Source organism: Cygnus olor, chromosome 1 (assembly GCF_009769625.2).
Source record: "Cygnus olor isolate bCygOlo1 chromosome 1, bCygOlo1.pri.v2, whole genome shotgun sequence".
In the NCBI taxonomy this organism is placed as follows: Eukaryota; Metazoa; Chordata; class Aves; order Anseriformes; family Anatidae; genus Cygnus; species Cygnus olor.
The window spans coordinates 79,038,161-79,064,421 of NC_049169.1; the positions used below are offsets into that span (position 1 = coordinate 79,038,161).

Genomic DNA, 26,261 nt, shown 5'->3' on the forward strand with positions numbered 1-26,261 from the left:
TGCAAAGCAAAATTGATATATCCTTGATATTGTTGATATATACTTGCACTAAGATTAGTAGAATCTGAAGAAATAGAAAGGAACAAAAACATCCATATACATTGCTTGTTTATTCATTTATTTTTATAGTTTTTTTTTTTTTTTTTTTTAGAAAGCATTTAAGAATACTAAAATTATTTCTGAGCTGTAGTCTCCTAAAAACAGTCTTTCACACAGATTTGAAAAGTCTGTTTTAGGGACCATGACAACTGAGCTTGCCAGAACAAGAAAATATAGCCATCATATATAAAGAACAGCAAAGTGAAATAGTGAAATAGTATCCTTTACTAACTTTGTCCAGCTTGCCTATTAAGTATTAGATTACATCTAAATTTGCTTCCTTAGTGTAGTGGTTATACCTAGATCTTATTCTGATGAATGGCATCTTGTTCACACACCTAATCAACTTGTTTCACATTATCTTGAATAAATGTTGTTTGCATACTTTTTTATCGGACATGGTACAGTGATGTGGAAATTGGCATGTCTTATGACTTACAACTGTGTACTTAAAAGAGCAAAGTACGGTAATTTGAGCTGGCTTCATTTCATGATGATGCTGGGCACAAGAAATCTTTCATCCCTCTTGCTTCCTCCCATTCTGTGAAAGCAGATGACTTACTATGGTCAGTTCGTTGAGAGGAATCATGCTTTTTCTACCTGATCTTGAAACCTCATAAATTATCTTTGTGATTCCAGCAATTCTATTAGCAAATGAACATATTCACAAAATACAGTCATGCCTAGATAACTGTGCTTACTTTCATCGGTGTTCCGGGATGCTGAATTTCCTCTGTCAGATGTGTTTATGAGAAGGACAGTTGAATGTAATGGGGCTGTTTTTCTGCTGGTATAAGTCAGTGCAAATTTTCTGATTTCAGAAATGCTATTACACTGTGTACTGGTTATGTATCTAGCCAAATTATTTTTTGCAGAGCTAAAAATGGAAATGTCTTTTTGAGAAATTGCAATAAATCAAAAGAGTAATAGCACTCTATAAAATAACCAAATGTTTTTGTATTTAGGATATCTTACAAGCCTTGAATTTTCAAAACATTCTAAATACAGCTTTTGAACGTTATCTCTTCTGTAAGGAAGGAGCAGAGGTAGCAACCTAATTGCTGAATGTCTGGATTTACTTTCAGTGTACTGCCAGTCCATGTTTAAATGGTATTTATTTCTTAAATGATGGGGAGATACCAGTGCAGAAAATATTTGCTCACAGTTAACTGTGGGGATAGATGCTCTCTAGTAAGAGGCAGGTTGTCTCAATAGCACTATAACTCTTCCCAGTGTTATCATGTAGCTTACATCAAGTGTAGATGCAGTTGAAGGAAGCTGGATCTGATTCTTCACTGTTCTGTGTCTTGTGGAGTTATCTACAATATATTCAAAGTGATGAAAATATGTCTGTGATCAAACAACCATTTTCACAATCCCATCTGCACCAACTGAAAAGGTGAAATGAAGCATAAGAAAATAGAAAACAGTGCTCACAGTTGTTTATTGGTATATCTTTTATTGATATATATACATATATTATTTAGTATATACTGGTATAAGATTGGAATAGTTTTCTGAAAACAGGTGTCCACAAGTCAAGAGTAAGAAGAGTTATTTCTAATAAATCCAGATGTCCACAAACCATGAGGTGCTAGGCAAAGGGCTATCTAGAGGAAACAGCAATTATGAGAGGAAGGTCAGGAGACTGTAAATACAAGACAACAGTACAACATCCGTTCATTCATATCAATGTAAAATGAAAAGAAGGAGACAGAACTGCAGGCCAATCCCTTAGGGCAAAATCACTGTGTTTTTTGCAGGGCAAAACCATTCAACTGTCCCCCTATAATATATTTCAAAATAATGTTATGTTCTACAAATTTCAAGAGCAGGCTACACCTACTTTCTTCACATTTCCAACTGATTAGAAACACTAAAACAGGCAAATCTGTTTGGCTAATTAAGGCGTTAAATACTAATATTTAGACCTAGATTTTGTTTCATTGTATGATTTATAATCATGAATTATAGAATGACTCATGGTAAATTAAGAGAGACAACATTTTTGGGGTGGATATCAGCAGATTAGGGTTCAGTTCCAGTCCCTGACAAGAACTTTCCAGTGGTTTTGGGCAATCTATTTTGCCTCTTTTCGTATTTTATTTGTAAAAAGACAGTAATTACTGTTGCCATGCTCTTCCTGTGTTCTTTCTTTAGAATCGGGTCAGGGGCTGTTTCTTAGCACTTCTTTATAAAGAACCTAGCATAAAAGGATTCAAATAGCTGATGGTGCTTACAAGTAACACAAACATTCACATTAGTCCATTGGATTTATAATTTATTTTTTTTTATTTTTTTAAAGCTACTATGTTCCTTGAACAGTGGAAGCGTTTACAGATGAGACTGAGTTACTTCTGGGATCTAACTGGACTGGAGGAAGAAGTAAGTTTCTTCTCCCTGTGCTAATTTACTGTATAAATTATTCTAAATCTGAAGATATGCACTGATAATTATATTTCTCATGTTTGTTCTCCTGTCTGATGCAATTCATAGCTATGGTTTTTTTTTGTTGTTGTTGTTTGTTTTTTTTTAAGACCATAACTGATACAGTTTTGAGTACCAATGTATCCTTTTGGAAATCATTACACATATCCCAACACTCTAATTTTACCATTTAGTAATGAAAAGAATTATAAGATGCCAGCAAGTCATTCTTTGCTGAAAATGCCTATATGCCAGTGTACAGAATGGGATAATTAAATGATGTTAATACCTCAAAGAGAATGTAGAGTGTGAATAAATGAGAACAAAACTAAGACAAAGTCATGAACCTCATACTGTAGCATGATGATGATGTTATTCCACTTTTGTCTATTCCTCAGATGATAATTATTGGATAAAATTAAAAAATAACACAAACCAGACAGTAGACCCCAGTATTCTTCTTCTTCCATCACTGTCCCAAAATGCAGCTTTAGCATTGTCTTTAACGTAATGGGGACCTCCAAAGTATTCCTTCACTTGATTAAGTAACTACCAAGTGCCTTATTTTGCATTTGGTCTCAACTTTTTCACTACTGTCTATTCATTGATGAAGTGGATAATGCTCATAGTATAAACCAGTACTCACAGTTTTTAAGGTGTGATAAAACTGAGTACATCAACACAACAAAATTTGCTGCTTGCCCTGTGTGGAATGTAATACTGCTAGCTCAGAGAATGAGCAAGATTGTACTGATTACAGTATAAACTGAGAAGAAGGAGAAAAATTTTTTTTCAGTTCTGCAGTATGCTTGATGAATGCTGCAGATTTTAGTACATTTCAAGTTAATAATTTGCAGTACAAAATCCTAAGGTTTTGCTCAGTATTTGCAAAATGGATCTACAGATTTGTGAGGTCCTGTGATGAAGAGCTCTGAAGTGTTAAAGGTTTGTGTACAGGAACTATGGGATCAACAAGAATCCTTTGTTTATGACAAGTGAGGGAGTGCCAGACACATCTCAGCACAAGCTGAAGAATTAGGAATGTAGAATCATAAAAATAAGGCTGGAATGGACCTTGAGGGACCTTCCCTTGTGCATGGTAGGATCAACTCTACTTAAGTCATTATGAAAAGATGTTTGTCTAATTTGTTCTTAAAGAAATCCATCAGTGAAGGTTTCACTTCCTCCCTAGGCAATCTATTCTAACACTACCTATTGAAATTCTATTCATACTGCTAATGAGCTTTTCCTAATGTCTAACTTAACCCTCCTTGCTAAATGTTCATTTTCTCTTGTTCTTTCATTCAAAGATAAAGGGAGGAGACTACCCAATCTGTTTTTCAGCAAAATTCAACTTACTATCATATTTCTCCATCCACTCTAGTTTTTTAGATGAACTGGTCTCTCTGTTTTTTCTGTCTTTTTTCTTAAAACATATGTTCTAGATGTATTTTCGTTGTTCTGTCCCTTCTGGACACTTTCTGTCTGATCTAGCTCTTTTGTGAAAAGTAATGCTCAAAATGTACATCACTTGAACTGACATCATACTTAAACTAAAAGTCCTGCATAATATCATCTTGCCACCTCTTGGTACTTCAGCAGGTTTTATCAGGTTTTGTTCACCCTTTATCTGGTAGACTCATGAAAATGTGGATAAATTTGCCCATAAGACAGATATTGGCATTGTGATTCATCAGTGTGATAATCACTTCAGGTAGTGAAGCCTTTACAGTTGCTGAATATCATGGTGGAAAATGGAAAATTGTCTCTGATCAGGTTAGGCTAGAGGGAAGTAGCAGTGGAACACTTAAGATCACTTAATAGAGCAAAAAAGTTGAAGAGCTGATAAGTACATCATGAAGATTATATTGAAGTAGATGTGTACAGTGTAAATTTGTGGACTCTTGATTACAAAAAAATCAGTAAAATTACTTTCTCTAAATACACTGGGCCAAGTCTTTTCTTCAAAAGAGTCACGCAAAAGATTAATTTAGTGCAGTTATTTGTAAATATCTTGGCAACAGCAGTCTGAGAAAGCAGACTCCCTAAGGCTTGGATGCATATTTGCAGCTGGCAGCTGTACAGGCTTAGAGGATTTGTGTTGTTTCTGTATCTCAAATCCACAGAAATAATAGGTAGCATTGGGTACTAGACTGTAAAATAGATAATTGGCCTGAAAAGTAATTAAATGACTGATAACTAAGTAGGAGAGGGAAAGAAAAGAAATAAACAAACAAAAAGACTAGAACTATGAAAACAGACAAAGCCTTGGAAATATCATGAAGAAGTTCTCAGCATGTCACACCATAGATGCGTGTTTGTGTAACCCAATCAAGCAGGTTCTGCATTTATTTTTTTTCAGTTTGTGTAATAAGGGATATAGCCGTCAATGAAGCAGGGAAATAGGTATGACTATACTCTCTTTTACTTGTGAAAGAAAGGGTGAAGAAATACTGAAGAACTCTAATTAATGGTGTAGAGAGTTAAAACTACTGGCCTCCCATGAATCTTCAGAAATTGTATTTCTAGAACCCAGTATGTTCCTGTTTTAGGTGGAACAGATTTTACCTTATTTTACCAACAGTCACATGTAAAACCAGAATGGAAAGGCAATTATAATAGATGAAATCTTAGAATCTGGAGCAGAGCTTGGAAAAATAAATGTCAGACAACAAAGTCCACACTAACTGAAATGCCAACGACTGAAGGCCTTATTGTTGTTCAAATAGTCATGATATTACACTGTTTCAGTACAGGGAGGAACTTAGGTGTCTGTTTTTGTTAGAAACATATCTGATAAATTACAATTTTAAGTTTAAATCCTGTGTTCTGTCAAATGCTAGCTCTCTTTTTGTGAACTCCAATTTCCCTGTCTATTTCCTCTTTTGCTCTTTGATGACTTTTTAAAAGTTTTTATTGAACCCTTATGAAAAACTTTAAGATACACTGTGGATTATCACTGAGTCAAGTTAAGGTAATAAGGAAGGTAGATTAGGTAAGAGAATTAAGTAGCAAGTAGTCTTGCTGACATTAAGTACATTTTCTTCTTGTTACTAGATCATGGGTTAACTCGATCTTCTCTACTAAATTTTCGTAGTTTTTGATGACCTGATTGATTTGAGGTTTTCAGCTTGTCTTCCACCTTGCAAATTATAGGGGCAAACTCCTTTTTCTGAAGTTCTAATACTGTCTAGTAAAACAGGCAGTATGAGGCACTTTTGTTTGCTTAAAAGGGAAGTGAAACACAGACTCTAATAAAATAGCTGTGTATTCACAATATTGCCCCCCTGGGAAAAATGGTAAGTGATAGTACGGGGGAAATGTGTAGCTACAATATTTCGTATTGTCTCAGATCTCTCCTTTCATCCTCACTACTTCTCAAGTTTCTTGTACCAATGAGACCTATGTTTTGGGTTACTTTCTGCAGATGTATTATCTCACATTTTTCTTATTCCTATTCTGATTTTCCTGTTAGGCCCATGTTTCCAAGTATTTTTGGTCTCTTTATATTATTTTCTTTTCTTGGGATTTGTCACTCCTCCCAGTGAATCCTCTGCCATCTTCATTAAATTGGTGTTAACACTGATTATTTAATGATGCTAAGATAATCACACCAGCCCTGATCTTCTGGACAAGTTCCTTCAACATTAGATTTAATAGTGTTATGTTTAGAAGGCTGAGAGTTTTATTAGAACAGTTGGGGAAGGAATGTTGAAAAACGGATGTTATCCCTCAGGACTGAGGGGAAAGTCTTTAGTACCAACTGTTGCACCACTGAAAAATTACGTATGAAGACACACTTTAAACATCTTTTAATTTGAAAGCTAGAAGAAACAAAGCAGGTGATATCTCCTTTGCTTGCCAAGAAGTTGGTAAAGATATATGATTATATTTTTTTAATTCCAAGACTGTTGATCCATAGAAGTGTCACAGTATGCTGGAACTCTAGTTCATTTTCCTCTTTTGTTTCTCTTCTAACAGATATATCAGCATGTTCTCATTTCCTTTATTCCTTTTCTGTTTTAATGAATTCCTGTGTTTTTTCCAGAACTGTCTTGTCTAGAACCCTCAAAGCTCTTTGCTTTTATATAGGTAGACTTGATTCCTCAGAATGTTATGATGGGCCACTCAAAGGCTGGGTCACTGAGGGTGGCATACGTTCTTTTCTCCTGTGGTCTCCTGAGTTCAGAGAGGAGGGTAACATATCCACCTTTCCCTGTGTAAGTGCAGAGGTAGACAGTTGCTTGGAGTAGGAACCTGTGGAGCAGCAGCTGGAATGGGGTTGGAAGACCTACAGTCATTGTTGATCAGGGCATGGTCATAAGATATGTAATAGGAAGCAAGAACTACTGCTAGAGGAAAGGGGTGACAGGCAGGAAAATCCTACTTTCCAATAGTTCTCTGTCTTGACCTATTGCATCCTGTATCTTTATCCAGCACTGTACCTGCCTTTAGTAACAGGGACCATTTCTATGCCTTTCCTTCCTCTTCTCCTCTTTCACAATGACACAGAAGATCAATGTGGGTTATTAGGGTTTGTCAGCAATGTGCTTCTTGTAGAGCAGGCAAGCATTAGAAGAAGGTGGCTTTGTGGAAGAAGGATGTGGAATGAGGGTAGTGGATCTTGTACTGCAAGGGAATGTGTGTTCTGAGAGAGATGGATCTGAGGAGGTGAAGAGTGGACCTTCTCCACTCTCAGAGTCTCACAAGATCTTCCTGCAATTCTCAGGTCTCCCAAAGCCAGTTCTCCCTTTCCCCATTTTATCCTCATGCAATGGTGTCTCTCAGACACCATCGTTTATTTTTCTCAGCCCCGTTGTTCCTCCCCTTTGTCCTGCTCTGTTGCACCTGGTGATCAGTTTTCCTGTGTGCTGAAGATGCCTTGGGCTGATAAAGTGTTAGATAAATTAGCCACAGTGGCAGCTTGCAAGATTAATCTGCTTTTGTGGTTAACAGGGTGATTAGAGTCCGGTCCTGTCTGAAATGGATGCTCCAGCAAAATCAGCACCACATTACTATGGTTTTTTTTTTTTTTTTTTTTTTTTCTGGAAAAGTACTTTTTAGTTGTAAGGGAATGAGCTTTTTTGCTTTAAACTTAAAATGTATTTTAAATTTTAAGTTTACTCTAATCCTTGTGTAAGAGTGGAGGCTTCAATTTTTTTAACCCCAGCTGCATATGTAGATTATGTGGAAATGTATGAAGAAACTCTTGTTTCAATGAACTAGAAAAATGTCATTGTCATGTCTAAATGTCATTTATTCTTTTGTAAAGCCTTCTGTTGCTAGATTATTGTTATTTATTCTATGATTTTCCTATGAAAAGTCATTGACACAGAAAGAATAATCTAGACAAAAATAAGATGGAAGGAAAGTGACTCTTCTCTCAATCTGCACCAAGTACTAAACCCCATGAAAGTTATTCCTGAAAGTGTGCTTGAATTCCGGAAAGGCTATAAAAATTAAAGAATAATACTTTGTGATGTTGTTTAATGACAGCCAAAATTGCCAATTGCTTATGTGTTTAAAATGAATGCAGAGTTTCAGAACTCATAATATTTTGAATGACAGAATTGATTTCTATTACTTAGTTTTGCTTTAGGCTTTTTTATTTTGTTCAGTTTCCCTCATTTTCACATGCATATGGGCACTTGTGAGTAGTGCAATGTCATTGCAAATTCATGCCTATAAAAACTTTCATACAATGCACCTTTATCGAATATGCAGTTATGTGGTATGAGACTTCTTTTGTTAATAAAATGTTGAATAATCTTGCTTTATTCATTACTTTCAAAAACATATAGTGTGTCTATAATTAATATTTAGGAAACATAAACACTTTTTCTAAACTTGTGTTTTGACTTTAAACCAGTAAAACAGCACTGGCTTTTTAGATCTCACCTTCCTGCTTCCATTCTACTCTGCAGTGTAGAAGGGTTTTGACATTTTTGTGTGTAGGTTCCTGTGAAATACTTGTGATTTGTACCTAGTCCATTCACAATTCCCTACACAATAATGGAATTCTCACTAATTTAGATTGTATTCTTACCACAGCATTTTCAAATATGTGTGCATTAAGGTAGATGTCTTGAAATGAGATTTTCAAAGCTGACAACTAGTCCAATTCCATTGGGCCTTCCATAGAAGGAGGGGGACCAGTTTCATTCTACATAAAAGAAAAATACATGCAAAATATAAATTCAGGTGCCTGAATTGTGTGGCCTAACTTCTAGATGAAAATCAAATATCTTCCTCTCCCTTCAGTTGGAGACGTGATTCTCTCTTTTCTAAAATTCTTCTTTTTCTTCCTTTTTTTTTTTTTTTTTTGGCTTGTTTTTCTGAGATGACTAGGATGGATTTATGGATTTATTTACCTCAATTAAGAAAACAAAAAGGCTAGGTTCTGTTTTTCTTTGTTTTCTTTGTCTTTACTATTGTTATTATTATTTTATTACCCATGTTATTTTCTGCAGTCATTTTTTGGAAGATCTAAACTCATGGCATGAAACTGCCTAAAATGCCTCAATAGTCCACTGCTATCAGTAAGTAGAAATGGCATCCTCACTTTCATGTCTCTAATTTTGCTGTCTCATCTGTGACCTGAATCTGTGACTGACTACAGCTGTAGAAAAGTAATTCCAGAAATAAAGTAGAAAGTGTTTGTGGAACAGTTAATTGCTTATGTTTTCAAAGGAGTATAATAAGGACATTGGACAGGGGGAGGGAAGAATATGTGAGTCAGGCTCATATTTTAGCAATGATGATACATTAAAGCAACTCATCTGTATCAAGCAACTTCTACAGGTTGCAGTTACCTATCAGCTTAAGCTAAATTTACTGCACACAACTATCATGTTACTACCCTATAGTGCAGTCTTGTTCTTCCTCCAAGATTCATGCTGGTGATCAGATAATTGTGTCGTGATGAAAGTTAGCTACAGGTGTGTGGGGAAGAAGTATTTAACTTGGTCATAACTATAACTTGTTGACTATAAATCCAACATTTATGTTTGCTTCAAATAAGTTGTTCTCATGAATATTCCTGGCTGTTAATCCAATCATTAAGGTATTTATGGAAAATAAACACAAGAGGTACTAGTAAAGTTGAAAAAAAAAAATAAAGATTGAAAAAATGGTCAAAGACAGATTTCTAGTTCAGGTCCTTGGAGAATAACTCATTGACAGCAGCCCTGCAGAGAGAGACTGGTGGATTCTGGTGGACGAAAGGCTTGACATGAGCCAGCAGTGTGCACTTGCAACCCAGAAGACCAATGGCTTCCTGGGCTACATCAAAAGAGACATGACCAGCCCGTCGGGGGAAGTGGTTGTCCCCCTCTGCTCTGCCCTTGTGAGGCCCCACTTGCAGTACTGCGTCCAGGTTTGAGGCCCCCAGCATAAGAAAGATGTGGACCTGTTAGAGTGAGTCCAGAGGAGGGCTGCAAAGATGATCGAGGGGCTGGAGCACCTCTCCTAAGAAGAAAGGCTTAGAGAGCTGGGGCTGTTCAGCCTGGAGAAGAGAAGGCTCTGGGGAGACCTTATTGTGGCCTTTCAGTATTTAAAGGGGTCTTATAAAAAAGATGGTGTGGAACTGTTTACTCAGGTAGATAATGATAGGACAAGGAGGAATAGTCTTAAACTAAAAGAGGATGGACTTAGATTAGACATCAGGACAAAATTCTTCACTGTAAGGGTAGTGAGGCACTGGAACAGGTTTCCCAGAGAAGCTGTGGAGGTCCCATCCCTGGAGGTGCTCAAGGCGAGGCTGGATGGGGCCTTGGCCAACCTGATCTAGTGGGTGGCATCCCTGCCTATGGCAGAGGGGTTGGAACAATATGATCTTTAAGGTCTCTTCCAACCCAAGCCATTCTATCATTCTATGATTCTATGATTAGCTATGGTATCTGTATTTCTTCACATTAGATATGAGCCAATGCTTTAATCTGGATCATGGTTCAACCCAAAAAGTTCACAAAGGTTTGGAGTTGCAGTGATTAGAGAGAAATGGTGAGGTTGGTCACTTTCTAGAACCATCTGATTCTGGATATTTTAAAGCTTTTGTTAGCATCAGTCTAATGTGTATGATTTAGGTTATTTTAGAAATAGTTCCTTATATTCGCTGTAGAGTCATATTGCTTTTATCTCATAAATCAAGTTGCCTGTAAGTCATGGGTTCCAGGTGCACAGAGGATGAAAGGAAGTATACTCCAGGGAAATGAAAATTCCACAAACATCATAATTGGCCAGTGCTGAGAAAATGCTGCTTTGTAAACAAGAATCTAGTCTGATATCACCTGGAGCAGAGTTTCAGGTGTGGCAGAAAAACTGGGCTATTTATGAGGCATTCTTATTAATATGGGACAGACTGATAGAAACTCAGATATCTGGCATGTTAAAAATGTTCTTTCTTCATATACACTTGCCTGCCTCTGGTAAGGGCAAGACAGTGATGGTAATGACATTTGCACTAGTCCATTAGCTTATTATGTTGTAAGTTTGGTTTAGCTTTCAACTTTGACAACTGGTTGCCCATGCAATCATAGATCTAAAATCTATGACCTCTGACCAGTTGTAATAGGATGAATCCACAAAATGTTTGCCTCTTTCATGAATGACCTTCTGTTTCAACCTTCTCCTTAAATATCTTGGGATCACTGTGTAATGTGCCTTGGACCAATGACAAGTTCAAGGCCCAGTGTCTCATGAATTTGATTTTGCTTAGAAGAAAAATACCTTGTCCTAGTTGGAGGTAGCCATTGGTTTCTAACCCTGCTAATTTGTAGGATATTTAATCCTTAGACCATAATGTTATGATTACTGAAACAGCTATTTTATATCAATTTTAAAGGACTTTACACTGTTTATTGTATTGCTCTTTGCAAGAGCTACAAATCTGTAATCCATCCAAAGTGCACTCAGTCTTAAATAATGACAGAGAAAAATTTCCATAAACATGCTCCCCTAAAGAGTGCCTCTACAGCCAAGTGTTCACACTGTTACACATTGTTAGACAAGAAAAGAAAACAGTAACCCAAGGGAGAAACAATCTATTCTGTAAGAACATTTCTCTGGAGAAGGGCTTTTATGCTTACAGATTTGCTAAAAGAATAGGGTCCTAGTCCATGACTACAACTACTTAATACTACTGTAGGTCAAGTAAAAACAATAAACATAACAGTAATATGCACGGTCATTTTAAAATTTCTAAGATCTGGTAATTTTTTTTTTTTTTTTTTAAAGTTAGATCTATACAATAAACACAAAATTGTTCCACTGATATGTTGGGTGATGCCACAATTTAATAGGCTAATGTCCAGCTTTACACATTTTTTTTTCTTCACTATTGTCAGCAATATTTGTTTCAGTGGTGACTTCTTAAGCCATAGAATAAATGATTTAAAGCAACTGTTTCAATACTGTTCAAGGGGCATCTGGCTTCACACTTAAAATTCTGGTTACAAATGTAGGAGTATTTAAATAGGTTGGATTTGAATCAAAATGAATAATGAACAAAAATAGTGATGCTATTTCCTGTTACAGTTTCACACACAGTGTGATATCTTGATATTGCAATGGCAGCATTTTGTTGTTTGGTTCTAGCTTAAGGGCACTTAAAAATCTCGGTACATTTCAAAATTTAGTTTTGCAAGTAATCCTCCAAAGTACTACTGGTGCTGCTTTACAGGAGCAATCAAATGCATTCTATCTACCTATTTATCTACCTATCTGTCTATAAGGCAATATATATTTCTATAATATGTCTTAAGGGTTCTTTTTTTTTTTGACTACTTCAGTTTTGTGTTACTTTTAAACACCTTTGATAGCTGAGTTCCTATGTGCTTGTGCTGTCTTTTATTTTTTAACATCTTCAAAATTACAATAATGTTAGATGACTTATTCAAGCATGTTATTTATTTATTTATTTATTTATTTATATCTTTTTTATATAAATGAATTTATTGAGCTAATAATCTGGTCTAAAAAGACTGCAAGCATCTACCAGTGATACATTCACACATGCTGAGATATAAAAGTACTTTTCCTTGGATGAACATCCCATTACTAAATTAGTCTAAATGTTTTTTTGGTCTAAAAGATAATCTCTTCCTCAGACTTCCCCTCACCTCCCCACTGTGTCATCATCGTAAGAAATAGTTTTGTTTTTTTTTTTTTAACCCTTTATTTGTAATAATTAACCCTCTTGCAATAGAGAATGGCTGGGCTCCCTGTTCTATTCACTTCAAGTTTTCATCTTGATTTTGGGGCAGCATCTGTGTTATTTCAGTTCTCATTTGTGAATACCTTCCTTCCTCTTGGTGTTCACTGCTTTGCTGTTCTGCTTGCATTCAGCATATTAGGACAAGGCTGTTGAAAGAGTTCTCAGTGCTTCTTTGACTTTCCTTAAGGTGTAAAAACAAAACAGTATGTTGGCTTATTTATTTTTTATTTTTTATTTTTTTTTGGTGACAACTCCTTTGGCCTGTTAATCTGGAATAGTTTCAGATTTTTAGTTAGGAATCCATATATGTTTGTCATGCACACTTTGTAAAATTCAATTATCATTTTCTTCCTAAATCAAAGAGAACTTAAAGAGAGATACATTCTTTGTATATATTCATATTGTATTGGATCATTACATACATATCCTTAATTTGCAACGTATAGTGGATACACATCTTGTGTATTTAATATCCAAATCCTGGACACCATTCTCAGGAAAGATTCCCAATGACATCAATATGAGTTTTATCTGAGTAAAAATTTCATGATTTGGCTCTTTGTTTTCAGGATGGGAATTATCGTTTTCTACTCTGAGCACTCATTTGGCCTCAAAGTACCTTGGCTCAATTGGTTTTTCAATAAGTGTCTGGCAGCTGTACTGGCACACTTCCAGCATCATGGGATTCATATTTATCCCTACATGGACATTTGGCCTTCTTCAAGTCATCACAACTATTTCTAGCTTATTGTCCTGACTGTAGAACTCTTCCCAATTTCAGGCAAAGAATTGATTCTGAATCACTTACAGAAAAGAGTGGAACTGTTCCTTTGCATCCATGTATATATTAACACAATCAAGATCAAGTATCTCTAAATCTATATTATAAAGTATTATTTCATGCAATATACTCATAAAAAGAATGTATAGGCACATTTATTCCAGGATGTGATGTGGTCTGTTCAGTCAAGAGTAATATGACTTCACAGATTCAGTGAAGAAAGATAAACTAATTTTCCAATCCTGATGTAGGTGTGTGAAATGCAGTTAAAAGGACATTGAAATGTATTACTAGGAAACTTAAACAAAAGTTGAACAGAACAATCACTTAAAGCAAAACTGACAACAACAACAACAACAGAAAGTTACAAAGTTATGTTATAATATTTCACTTGTCATGGGATTTTCTCACCCTATTTCCTTTCAAGGCAATCTTCAAAATTTGCTCTGGCCTCTGAGAGCTGCCCCTGGTGTCCCAAAATGCTTTGCTTAACAGAGAATAAGAAAAAAGGAAGAAAGTCAGTTGAACTTCGTATGTGCTCCTATAGTGAGATTAGATCACCTTAGCTTCTTTTAGTTTCATTCATCTAATCTTTCTTCTTTTGTCATGCTGTCTCCTTGCATGTAGCCCATACATGCCTGATGCCTTCACTGTTTCTTCATTTAAGCCTAAAGATTTTCTTCCATGTGACCTCTAAACCCTAACTAAGGAAATGTGGTACAAATTGATCCAAATCAACAAGCTAGTCTAAACTTTCAAAACTTCAGGATAGAAGTAAGAAGAATTGACAACAGCATTTTTAAACACTTATTTTTGTATGTCCTTTCCCCATCCTGTCTGCCAACATTTTTTGCTGTTAATCACATTCAATAATGTCACAGATTACCGGTGTCTCATTATTTCTTGGAGTTCCACATGCACTCAAAACAGTTTGTGAGTAATAACAACAGTGACCCTGATGACAAGCAGTGCTATAGTGATTCCTGAACTACATTCATTATGGTAGTGATTTTTATGTGAGGCATAAGTAATGCAAAAGGATTCCAATGCAAAGTGAGAGATACTCACGCTCTTTGAAAGAGAAATCTTCTGAATGTAGATTGAATAAATTGATAGCCTTTCCTGCTTTCTTCTAGGATATATTTTATTAATCTGAATAGTACATGAAATTTAAAGTGTAAAACAAGCTATCATGCTAGCATTTTCTTTAGATAAGTTTGGTATATCATCATAATGCTAGAGTTTCAGAGGCATATCGGTACTTGAACTTTAGAGAAAAAGTTCACACAAGCCTACCACATTAGTACCAGATTCTCAGGGAGCAGTAGAAAGCAAGTATCATTCATGAGACTGCCTTTGAGACAAACATGCATATTACATCTTCACAGAGTTCAAAAAAGGTATGGAAATGTTAATTTAAGACTGTTGTTTGAATGTCAGTGTGTTCACGTACCTGCTTAACATGTCAGGAACTTCATATGAACAGGATAAAAAACATATTGAATCACAACGTCTATGAATTAGGATGCAACAGAGAATTCTCAAGATGGTAGTGAAGATGTTGCAGACAGGAGAAAATGAACAGCACATATATCCCCCAAGATGACTGCTGAAGTTGGAGGCAATCCCTGTTCTATTGCCCATCAGGATTATTTTTTTTAAGTGTTTTTAGATTGCTTTTGTTTTTAGATTGCTTTCAGATTTATGAAAAAGTGTAAATAAACAGATTTTGTGCCTAGGCTGACAGACATACATACTAATTATAGTAAGAGCAGTTGGCATGGCCAATGGTACTTATCTGAAATGCATGTGCGTGGGTTACTCTTATGCTCATAAGGGGACAGAGGAATGTAAGTTGGTTTAGTCTTATACACTGGCATTCTGAAGAAAGCTCTGAGCGGTGAGTATTTTTCCCATGACATCTCTGAAATCATTCACCACATCTTCAGCTTTTCTCACTTACAGTTTTAGCTTACAGCCCAAACTTTTAACATTTAGATACAATTAGATGACTATTTTTTAGCTAGTTTCTGTGACATGGAACAGGTACAACTGACAAGGACTGTTCAGATGTGGCTATTTGCCCGAGACAGCCCAAGAGGTGTGAGTTTGCTGCAGTTCCATGCCCTCAACTCCATCCTGTATTGAAGCTAAGCATGTGTTCTCAGTAGGCACATGCACACAGAGCACATATATGCAGCATGTGTATATGTACATACATGCCTGGCCACATAGATCACACAGGCACACAGAGCAGACATGCAAACACAGACAACACAGTGGCCTCATCCTGCTCATCCCTCTGGATGAGTAGGATGGAGGTCTGCCAGTGAGAATGTATATATATACACATGCATACATATGTGCATATGCATATATTCAATGTGGATTCCCTTAGTAACAGGGCTCAGACACATGGCCTCTCCAGTTTCTGGCACCCAGATAGAATCTTAGACTAATAGAATGGTTCATGTTGGAAGGGACCTTAAATATCACCTAATTCCAAACCCCCTGCTGTGGGCAGGGATGCCACCCACTAGATCAGGTTGGCCAAGACCCCAGCCAGCCTGGCCTTGAACACCTCCAGGGATGGGGAATCCACAACTTCTCTGGGCAACCTGTTCCAGTGCCTCACCACACTCATAGGAAAGAATTCCTTCCTAATATCTAATCTATATCTACCTACTATTTCAGTTTAAAACAATTTAAAACTCCTTGTCCTATCACTCCAGTCCCTGACAGAGTCCCTCTCCAGTTTTCATGTAGCGCCCCCTTTAGGTACTGGAAGGCAACGATGAAGTCTCCCCAGAGCCTTCTTTTCTTCAGACTGAACAACACCAACTCCTTCAGCCTGTCTTCATAGGAGAGGTGCTCCAGTCCCTTGATCATCTTTGTGGCTCTCCTGTGGACTTGTTCTAATAGGTCCATATCATTCTTGTGATGGGGGCCCCAGAGCTGAACACAGTACTCCAGGTGTGGTCTCACAAGAGCAGAGTAGAGGGGGAGAATTGCAGTCCTCGGCTTGCTGGCCACACTTCTTTTGATGTAGCTCAGGATATGGTTGGCTTACTGGGCAGCAGTATACAAGTCCATGAAGCTACAGCCTCACCCTGGCTGCTCACTCAAACATATATCCCTTGGACCCCCAGAGTCTCCCTGTGTTATTGCCTTTCAAGACACACACACACACACACAGTGGGTCTTGCCACTAAAGACCCTTAGATCCTGTGATATCTCTGGCATATGGCTTGGAGTCCCCTGGTCCCATGTTCAACTTCAACCATGTTCTCATCCTTAGAGACCCATGCCCCTCTGGGTCCCCAGGCACTTCACCTGACTGTGAGGCACTCTGGCTTGATCTTCACTAGCACCCACATATAATCATAAAATCATCTATGTTTGAAAAGATATTCAAGATCATCAAGCCCAACACATCTGCACTTGCTCCAGTTGCTGGTGGTCAGACCCCTATGCAGACCAGCAAGCTATTTCCATGAGGCTGGCCCATTTTAACCCATTTTCGAACTCTATTTTCACACACTAGTTCCTTCCCAAGTGACCTAGATCCCTCCCTTTCCCCACCTTTGGTTACTCCACTAAAAAAAAAAAACAAACCCAAAACTTAGTAAGTCCTGTGCAATCCCTCAATGCTCTTCCTCTGAATCCCATAAGATATCCCATATCCCTAGGCAGTGATCCCCCTAGTTCAAAAGGTGCTGTGGTATTGACTTATCTGCATGGCTTGAATTGTGAATAAGTAATCAGGACATTTTTTTTTCTTTTTTTTTTTTTTTTCTTAATCATAATCACAAGTTTTGTTTTTTGTTCTGTTTCTTTTTTTTTTTTTTTTTTTCCCCTCTACTTTTTAGGAGCATCCCAGACCAGAGTATGAAACCAAATTGCTACAGAAAAGGCTGAAAAATAAAAGCTCGACAACGGAAGATCCAAATGAAGTAAGATGCAGCTTATCTTTTCACTTACATTTTGATATGTTTTGTTATATTGTGATTATCTTTCTGTCTCTGGCAGTTTGCAAAAGGAACTTTATGGTGTTTTTCATCAGTCTTGTATGTTGCTTGCTCTGGATCTTATGCTATGCAGCCTTGTAGTGCCACTGAAATGTTTCAAGGTCATCATTTTGCTAGCTCTGCAAAGTAAAACGTTTTACTTAAATAGTTGAACACTGGTTGAAAAGTGGTTTAGGATCTACTCTGTAGAGTGATGAACAATTAGAAAGGAAAGATGATCAGCACAGGAATTCTTGTAGCAATGAGCTAGAATTTCAGTCCTTTGTGGACAATAAAGAAAACAACTTTTGTTGTAGTTATTTCATTGGCATAATTAGCACTGGCATCTTTTGTCATGTTGCAGTCACACAGTTGTGCAGTTTTGATAGCATTTCCATTATAAATTGGGGAGAATTAGATTAGAGATTAGGAGGAAATTCTTCACTCAGCGGGTGGTGAGGCACTGGAACAGGCTGCCCACAGAAGTTGTGGATGCCCCATCCCTGGAGGTGTTCAAGAGCAGGTTAGATGAGGCCCTGAGCAACCTGATCTAGTGGGTGGCATCCCTGCCTATGGCAGGTGGTGTTGGAACTGGATGATCTATGTGGCCCCTTCCAACTTGAGCCATTCTATGATTCTACAATAAATTGATTGAATAATAATTGGTATATTGTTTTTAGATTGAAGTACATTTAGGATTTCTCTGCTTATTTCAAACCTAAGTACAAAACCTTTTTTTTTTTTTTTTTCCCCAATGTCTTCTTGTAAAATGCTGCTTTAGTTCTATTTCATAAACACTCATAAGCACTTCAGTTTTCAGGTTTGGTACAACAAATTTAGCCTCACAATATATGAAATAACTATCCCTTTCTTCTGCTGCTCACCATCAAGACTGTGATGTGTTTCCAGTGAAGCATTTATCTCAGTAAGACTACTTTTCTCTTAATGGACCAACCAAACTCTATGGAAGACAATAGAAAGATTATTAATTACTTTAAAGGGCTTTGGATGTGACCCAATATGAGCAGAGACTCTGACACAGCAGAATGACTTCACTGTATGAGATCTCTGACACAGGAGAGGTCTTCCCTTACACACTGAGCACTTTGCTAGGCCTTCTAGTGAAGAATCAAAGATGGTAAAAGACGGCTAAAGCAGTTGCTGACATTCAGCTCTTTCTGATTTAGTGAAGTGAAACTGGGAAATAAGTAAGCAACTGGTGCTATAGAATATTAAACTTTTGCAGTCCTGAGGCAGAGTTAAATGATTAGCTTTCTTAATGCTAAGAATGTAGGTGGAAAATGATGAACAATGTGAAGATCCAGCAACATACCAAGGAGCAATTTAAAGATTCAGCACTATACAAATATGAAAAATTCATTTCAGACATCACAAAGGGAAAGAACTCCTAGTTTTTAGTATTATTTAATTCTAAAGTCATTTTGGAAAAAAAATAGATTCCAGTTCTTGAGTCATTTAGTCATTTTTTTGAAGTTTCTGAATTCATTTCATTTAAAAAAAAATATTAAAAAATAAAGCACTTTGCCATCATACAGTTACTCATAGGGAGCAACAAGTTATTCATAGGGCAGAAGATTTAATTTGGATTGGTTAAGATAACTCTAAGAAAGACATTAATCCTGTAACTCGTGCATCACCATCTCTCCCCAAATTGCTAACGTATTCCAAACTTCTGAGCAGTTTTCAGTCACTGAATGTTTTGATTATTCATTCTGTTGCAATCAATTTTTGTATTCCCTTCCCTTCCCTTCCCTTCCCTTCCCTTCCCTGCCCTGCCCTGCCCTGCCCTGCCCTGCCCCGCCCTGCCCTTTCTTATTTTTATTTTCAGTAAACAATAAATTATTCAGAGTTTGGAAGGTCTCTTGCTCAGTATTTTGTACCTCAAATATCTTATAATATAAATGTAAGCAATGTTCTTGTGAGACCTGCTGAAGAGGGAAAAGCCCAGTTCTTTAATTGAACTGTTACGTTTAATTTAACTGTTGAAATGTACCATTTTGTTTCACTTTGGAAGATCCTGAGAAGTTAGACATTAAAAGTGATGAATATTTGAGTCTGGAATAGTCATTCTACATAATTTTTAGAGGTTTTAATCTTTTCTTTTTCTGTCTTCAGATGGCTGTGTGTTTTACTTATTGCAATACTCAGCAGCTTTCGCATGGCATGTTAATATTAAAGGACAGGTTTCTGTGAGGTCTCTGGCTCAATACTTTCATCTTGTTGGGTGGAAGCCAGAGTACAGGACTTTGTCATATTAATAGTGCAGATTTTCTAGCAACTGGACTTGCATCAAAGTAGAGGTCTCTGTAGTCAAAAATTCATTCCTCCTAATTTCTTGGTTTTATTTGAATACACAGATGCCTCAGCCTCAGAGAAGTCTCGCTTTCATCATATCTTTGTTGACAATCTAATGTCATGGCATAAATCTTTGTGAAGTTCTTTCCTGAATACTTTTAGCTAACTAGTGTGATTTTGAGGCATATCTTTCGCGTGTAACTGGTCAACAACTGCAGTTTGCTGTACTGATATCAAAGAACAGGCTCTGGCACCAATGGCTAAAACTTCTTGTTACTTATCTCGTATGAAGTCCGAAGTCTCCAGTTCAGCAGCTGTGGCTTGTAGGGGTAGAAATGATGCCAAAGCCACGGCTATTGTGAGAATATTGACTTAGAGCTTACATAAAGGCATATATTTCTGTAAAATTACTGGCTTATTTCCAATATGTTAATTCCTCTGTTCTGGTGAGGATGTGACTAGTTTTATGTCGAGAAACTGAGCTTTTATGTGGAAAGCTCTGTGTACAGTGCAATTTTTTTTTTCTTGTCTTACTTCAACAAGGAGTCCCTGTTAAGCTAATATAATTATTTTACAATGAAGGGATGAGTGTTTCGTTGTGTGCTGGTGTTGTGATTGCAGAAGAAAATCAACACCAGCAGTTTCATACTCTCTTCAGTGATAACTTGGGAATACCTATTAAGAGGAAACCTACATCAACAAGAGTTTTCACTGTTGTTGAAGTCATTAACTTTAATGAGTGTGGAAGATGCCCAGTACCTGTAAGGGCCAGTAAATATATGAGTCTCTCTACCAAGGCAACAAATTTCAAATTAGCTTGATTGAGGCTGACAATAGAAAGTATTACAGATCTAGTGTACTGCTTGCTTATTGGAGTTTGTATTACGGAATATAGCTTTCATACAAATACTACTTAGAGTATTGAGACTCCAGTAGTAAGAAGAGAACAAAATTTCAGCCTGCACTATCCTGTGTGGCTCAGGCTGTTTTAGCAAATATTTTATTGGTTATTCTGAGAAAGGGAAAGAAAATGTGAGGACTCAGAACACTTCACTAAAGATTAGTGTGAAGTTATTCTTACAATTATACCTCAGTGTTCTCCTGTTTCAGAAGGCAATTCATTTAAAGCTAAAGGAGTTGAAACATTTGCATGAAATGCCTCAGGTTAAGTAGCAAATGCATAAAGAGATGGTCCTTATAAATTATGTCATTTATTTGGAAAAATGTCAAGTTCTAAGTGACAGACTCAGGAATTGTGCAAGTGAATCAACTTAAAATCGGTAACACATTTGATTCTTTGAGGTCATGAAAATAAAGCCTTGCAATGTAAAGCTTAGTTCCAGATTCACATACCTTAAAAGCTTTCTTTACCCTTGCAGCAGAGATGAATGTTCACATTGTGTGTGTGCATGTATTTGTTTGATAATATGTTCATGGAAGAAGTCAGATGTAACTGTTTTAATAAAGCGATTTTTTTTGGATGTTGTTCTTGTTTAATACACTACAGCATTGAAGATGTGGATAGAAATATTTAACAAAAAGGATAAAGTTACTGTATCTGCAGAATGTTAAATATAAAAGGTGTTGTATATTTGTAATCTTGTGATAAGCTGTTCCTCTCTCTGTGCAATACTAATGTTCCAAATGGAAATACACCCAGGTCAGGAAATGAAAATTGGTCTTGTGCCTGAAAACATGCAGATGGGGCTAGATCGAACTCTCACTGGAGCTGATAGAAAGAAAACCTTTCTGTCATTTCTGTGAGAGATGGATCAGGCTCTGGCTCCTTTTCATTAAATGTCCAGCTGATCTGGCAAACATGATGAAACATCATATATATTCTTATCTTTCTTATTTGGCAGAAACCCCAAGAAGTAATTCCATATTTCTCAAGGAAAACTTTCCTTATAGAAAAAAGGGCTTGTCTCTTGGCTCATGTCCTTACTTGGAGCAAACCCTGGGAATAACAAAATATGGCATTCTATCTTAGTTTTAATTACTTTTTAGAAATGAAAGTGGCAAGATCAATTATTGTTAATTCAGCTGTTAATTGAAAGAAAAAAAAAAAAAAAGTAATCTTTCTTTCCAAAACATTTCATTTCAATTAACAGCTGAATTAAAGCAAGCTGGTTTGAAAAAGGTAGGTGTCTAATGTAAGGATGATACAGGTAAATATAAAATAGAGTTGCATGCTGCTAACGAATGCCTTATGAATGTATTTTAAAATTTGTCAGCATTGCAAGGCATGAAATAGTACTTCCTGCTACTAGTAGATTTCTCAGATTCCAGTTTTGCATAGGCAAATACCCCAACAAGAAACATTTCATATGTTAGAGTCCGTCCCTTTATTAAGCAAGTCCTTGTTATGATTAACTATTAACTAAAGAAAAAAAAATACTCTCTCTTTTTTTATATATATATATTAGCTATAACTGTGTAAAAGAAACCAAGATAATTGTTTATAAATATTACTTTGAACAATCAGAATGGTAAAAGATCTGTGAATAGACCTAGAGTTCTTTAATCTCTAATTGATTTTGTCAAATCTCTAATTTGAGAAAACCATTTTTTAACATTTATTGGACCTCACTATTAATGTGGTAAAAATACCAATTTTGATTCAGCATTTCTTAAATTTGCTGATGTTTTTTTCTAACCTATCTCTTTCATTGCTTTATTTTCACAAATGCCTTTTCTTTCCAAGCACATGGGATAGTAAGAGGAATATGTAATAATTGATATTTTTTTCCTTTTCAACTTATTCCTTGTATCATTAACTTTTATAAATAATAAATGTAGAATGAGTGGAGGTGAATAAGGATAATTGTGATGATAATCTTAGAGAAAGATTTTATTTTCTTTATTGTTTTGATATTTGGTTGGCGAATTGGATCAAGCCAAAATTTGAAGGCTAATGGTTATAATTCTGATTATTTAAATTTTTATTTGTGTCCTTGGTTACACCAGTTTACAACAGAGTATTCATAAACAAAGCTTGTGTCTTCAAAAAACTGTTCTAATGGTCTTTCAGTGTGTTCTTGTTTAGATGTGTGGGTGGTTTGACTATAAGGGATATATGATGTATATTCAAAACTCTTTGCTATTGTTGACTTAGAATTTGATTATGAGCTAAAAATGTCTCATTTGCTCTCCCAGCTCTGAAAATCTAAAATGGATTTTCTCATTTGTATCAAATAAATAAACTTACTGTACAGACACAGTACTCTGCTGCAGTATTTAGAATTATATTCCAGTACTATAATTCTTTTGAAATCAAAAACAGCGTTCAGAAGGATGTAGCTCTTCCAATAACCCTTGATTTGAAGAAAGAAAATGCTTATTAGAAATACACAGTCATAGAATAATTCAGGTTAGAAAGAACTTTAGGATTTTATCTAGTCCAAACTCCTGCTCAAAGCAGTGTCAGGTATATTCAGACCTGGTCAATCATGCTATTGGATAATACTGGATAGTTGGGTTTTGAAAACCTGATGGAGACTGCACAGGCTTTCTGGACACTGCTTGACTGTCCTCATGGTTCTTCATTTTGTCTAGCCTGAACTTCTCTTGTTTCAGTTTATGCCTGTTTACCCTCATTCTCTTGTTGTGCCCCACTGTGTGGCACCTGTCTCTGTCTTCTTGATGACAGAGCTAAACAAACTCAGCAAGCCTTGGTCCTCAGCCTCTTCACACAGAAAGCTCTCCAGGGCCCTTTGCTAGACTCATATAAGCTTAGCAATTTATTTTTCCTACTGGAGGGCCCAAAACTGGACACAGTATTTTAGGTGCAGTCTAATGAGTGCTAAGATGTCAGAGATTATCATTTCCCTTGATCCACTGTCTATGCTTCTGTTAATACAGCCACAGATGCTGTCAGTGTTATTCACTGCCAGGGTACACTCTGGGCTCACATTCAGCTTGCTGTCTACACAGAACCTGAAGAGCCTTTTCAGCAGAGACTGTACCACTCACTGCAAGGAGTTTTCACTCCCTAAGGCAAGTCTTTGCATTTGTCTTTGCATTTCATATAGTTCATATAAGCCTGTTCTTCCAGCCTGTCGCTAGGTCACTCTGGATGGCAGCCCTTCTCTCAAGCAGTTTCATTGCCCACAATCCCCAAGTCTAATATCATCTGCACATAAGCAAGCGTTCCATCACCTCTAGGTCCTTCCCTAAAGATGTTAGATGGGGCAGTCCTAGTACAGACCTCAGAAGTACTCCAGGTGTTACTGGCCTCTGGTAGAGTACAACTTATTAGCCAATATCCTCTGAACCAGACCATCCCACTAGTATTTTGCTGAAGTCAAGGCAAATTATATTGACAGGTCTCTTGTCCACAGGTCTAGACATTTTCTCACAGGAAACAATCAGTTGGTGAGGTTTGATTCACTTTTGCTAATCAAATAGTGATAGTTCCCAAACACCTACTTCTCCTTCCTGTGCTCAGACATGGGTTTCACTTACAATGACATCAGACTGCTCCTTTACCTTCTAATCCTCCTCTCCAAAAGACAGGTGATGGAAATCACTGTTCTGTCTAGACATCAAAAGGTTGTTTAACTAGGAATATTGGATGCTTTTTATTCATCTGTTGAAGGTTGAGCAGTGTGGATCAGAGCCAGGATTTTAAGAAAAAGGTATGTAATTGTCACAAGACTCTGCCAAAATAAAAATTAGTGGTCTTTTTCAGAAGAGAGCTTTGAACATAGAAACAAGAGTAGGCAGGGCTGCTGTTTGTTGGTCTTCTCATTTGTGTTACTCATTAAGATTCTGGCTCAAGGACACATTCTTTCTAGGGCAGTACTACACCTTGTGTTTAATCATGTAGCTGGGACTTAAGCATACAATTAAAGTTAAGCACATGCATCGGTGTCCTGAATATGGATACAAATTATGTGCTTTTTTGAATTGAGGCCTAAGCTTCTTATTGACAACAATAAAGATGAAGCAGGTCTCTTTCCTATTAAACCGAATGGAAAGACTCATTTCTAAAGGTTCTATTCATCAGTTCTTGAAATTAATGGGAGTTCTGCCTGAGTAAATAATAAAGTATTAGTCCTTAAGTCTGCAGTTACTGCAGATGACTTACTATCATGTTGTACCCAATGAAAGACTATAATAACAGGTTAGAGGGTTATAGCAAAGTCTCAGGCTGAAAAATAAATCTCCAGAAGTCTGCTGGGTTTTGATTTAATGCAGATGGTTGAAGAAGAAAAACTAGAGTATTTTTCCTTTCCCATGTGCTGGTGACAAACTCCTGTATCTTGGACTATATTTTTACTTTCTGTTGAGCATATTTATAGGGTAAATTTCATACTATTAATCTCCAAGGTCAAAACAGAAGCCTAGATTTGGGACAAATTTTACATAAATTGGCTATGGAAACAACATTCAGTTGAGCTAGTTGCCAAGACTTTTTTATTTTTATTTTATGCATACTGCAATCCTGTCTGCATTTTTAAAGAAATAAATGGCATTTACATTAAACTCCTTTGGGCATCCATCCCATGAAGACTGAAATTCTACTTACTCCAAATTCAAAGAGCTAAAGAAGCCAGTTGGAACTGCACAACTTTTACAGCTATTACCATGCTTAATTGGAAAACACTTGCCTGCTGATCTGCTAATTTTCACGATACACTTAATTTACAGATAGGATGACATGCTGTTTGGAACGTCCTTCACATCACATCATGGTATTTCATGAAATAAACTTGAATTCTTACCTGGTTATTCAAATCATTTTTTTCTCCTGTTGATGTCACCTGAGAATCGTACAAGTGAATTTAATGAAAGTAGACTTTGGATTGTTAATACATAATGCTGGATTCATGGCTTCTTCCAACTCCATTGTTTATGCAGTGAAAATGTAAAGCTGGTTTGGATGCATGAACTAATTTAAGAAATTCCAGTGACATACACCTTCTGTAGCTTTGCAGGCTGGTGCATGGCTAATGATATAAATAAAATTGGAATTTTACCTTTTTTAACATAACTGTTAGAAATTCAACCCATCACATGTTTTTATTCTATTCTTAAAGTTCAATGAAATTAGACCAGAGAATCAAAGAAAGATGTTAGGAAGCTTCTGCAACTGTTTGATTCAAGGTGCAAGAACAGTTCTAGGTTTTACTGCTATCTTTGGCCTAATTGCCAAATTTACCTTAAACTGTATGGCAAAAATTAGTCTCATATTTAAAATCCCCAGCTCACTGGCATGGTAGTCTGTCTAATTCCCATCCTTCCTACCCTTTCCCCAAGCAACTGTGAAGGAAATCCTGATGGGTTTAAAATGGAACAACTCCTTGAACATCAGTCTGGAGTCTTTCTTAACCCACAGACACCAGCCACCATTTTTCCTTTGCCTAAAAAAATTCAGCGGCTTAGAGAACACAGTCAACTTTCTGGACCGAACATT

General features: G+C 36.6%; 1 protein-coding gene across 1 annotated transcript in view; it reads left to right on the plus strand.

Annotated features, from left to right (window-relative positions):
* Window positions 1-26,261, plus strand: part of ANO2 (anoctamin 2) — a 187,202-nt gene that overhangs the window by 70,897 nt on the left and 90,044 nt on the right. The window contains 3 exon segments of the mRNA XM_040566038.1: window positions 2,405-2,484; window positions 7,195-7,197; window positions 17,390-17,473. Of these exon segments, the coding sequence (XP_040421972.1) occupies window positions 2,405-2,484; window positions 7,195-7,197; window positions 17,390-17,473 (167 nt within the window).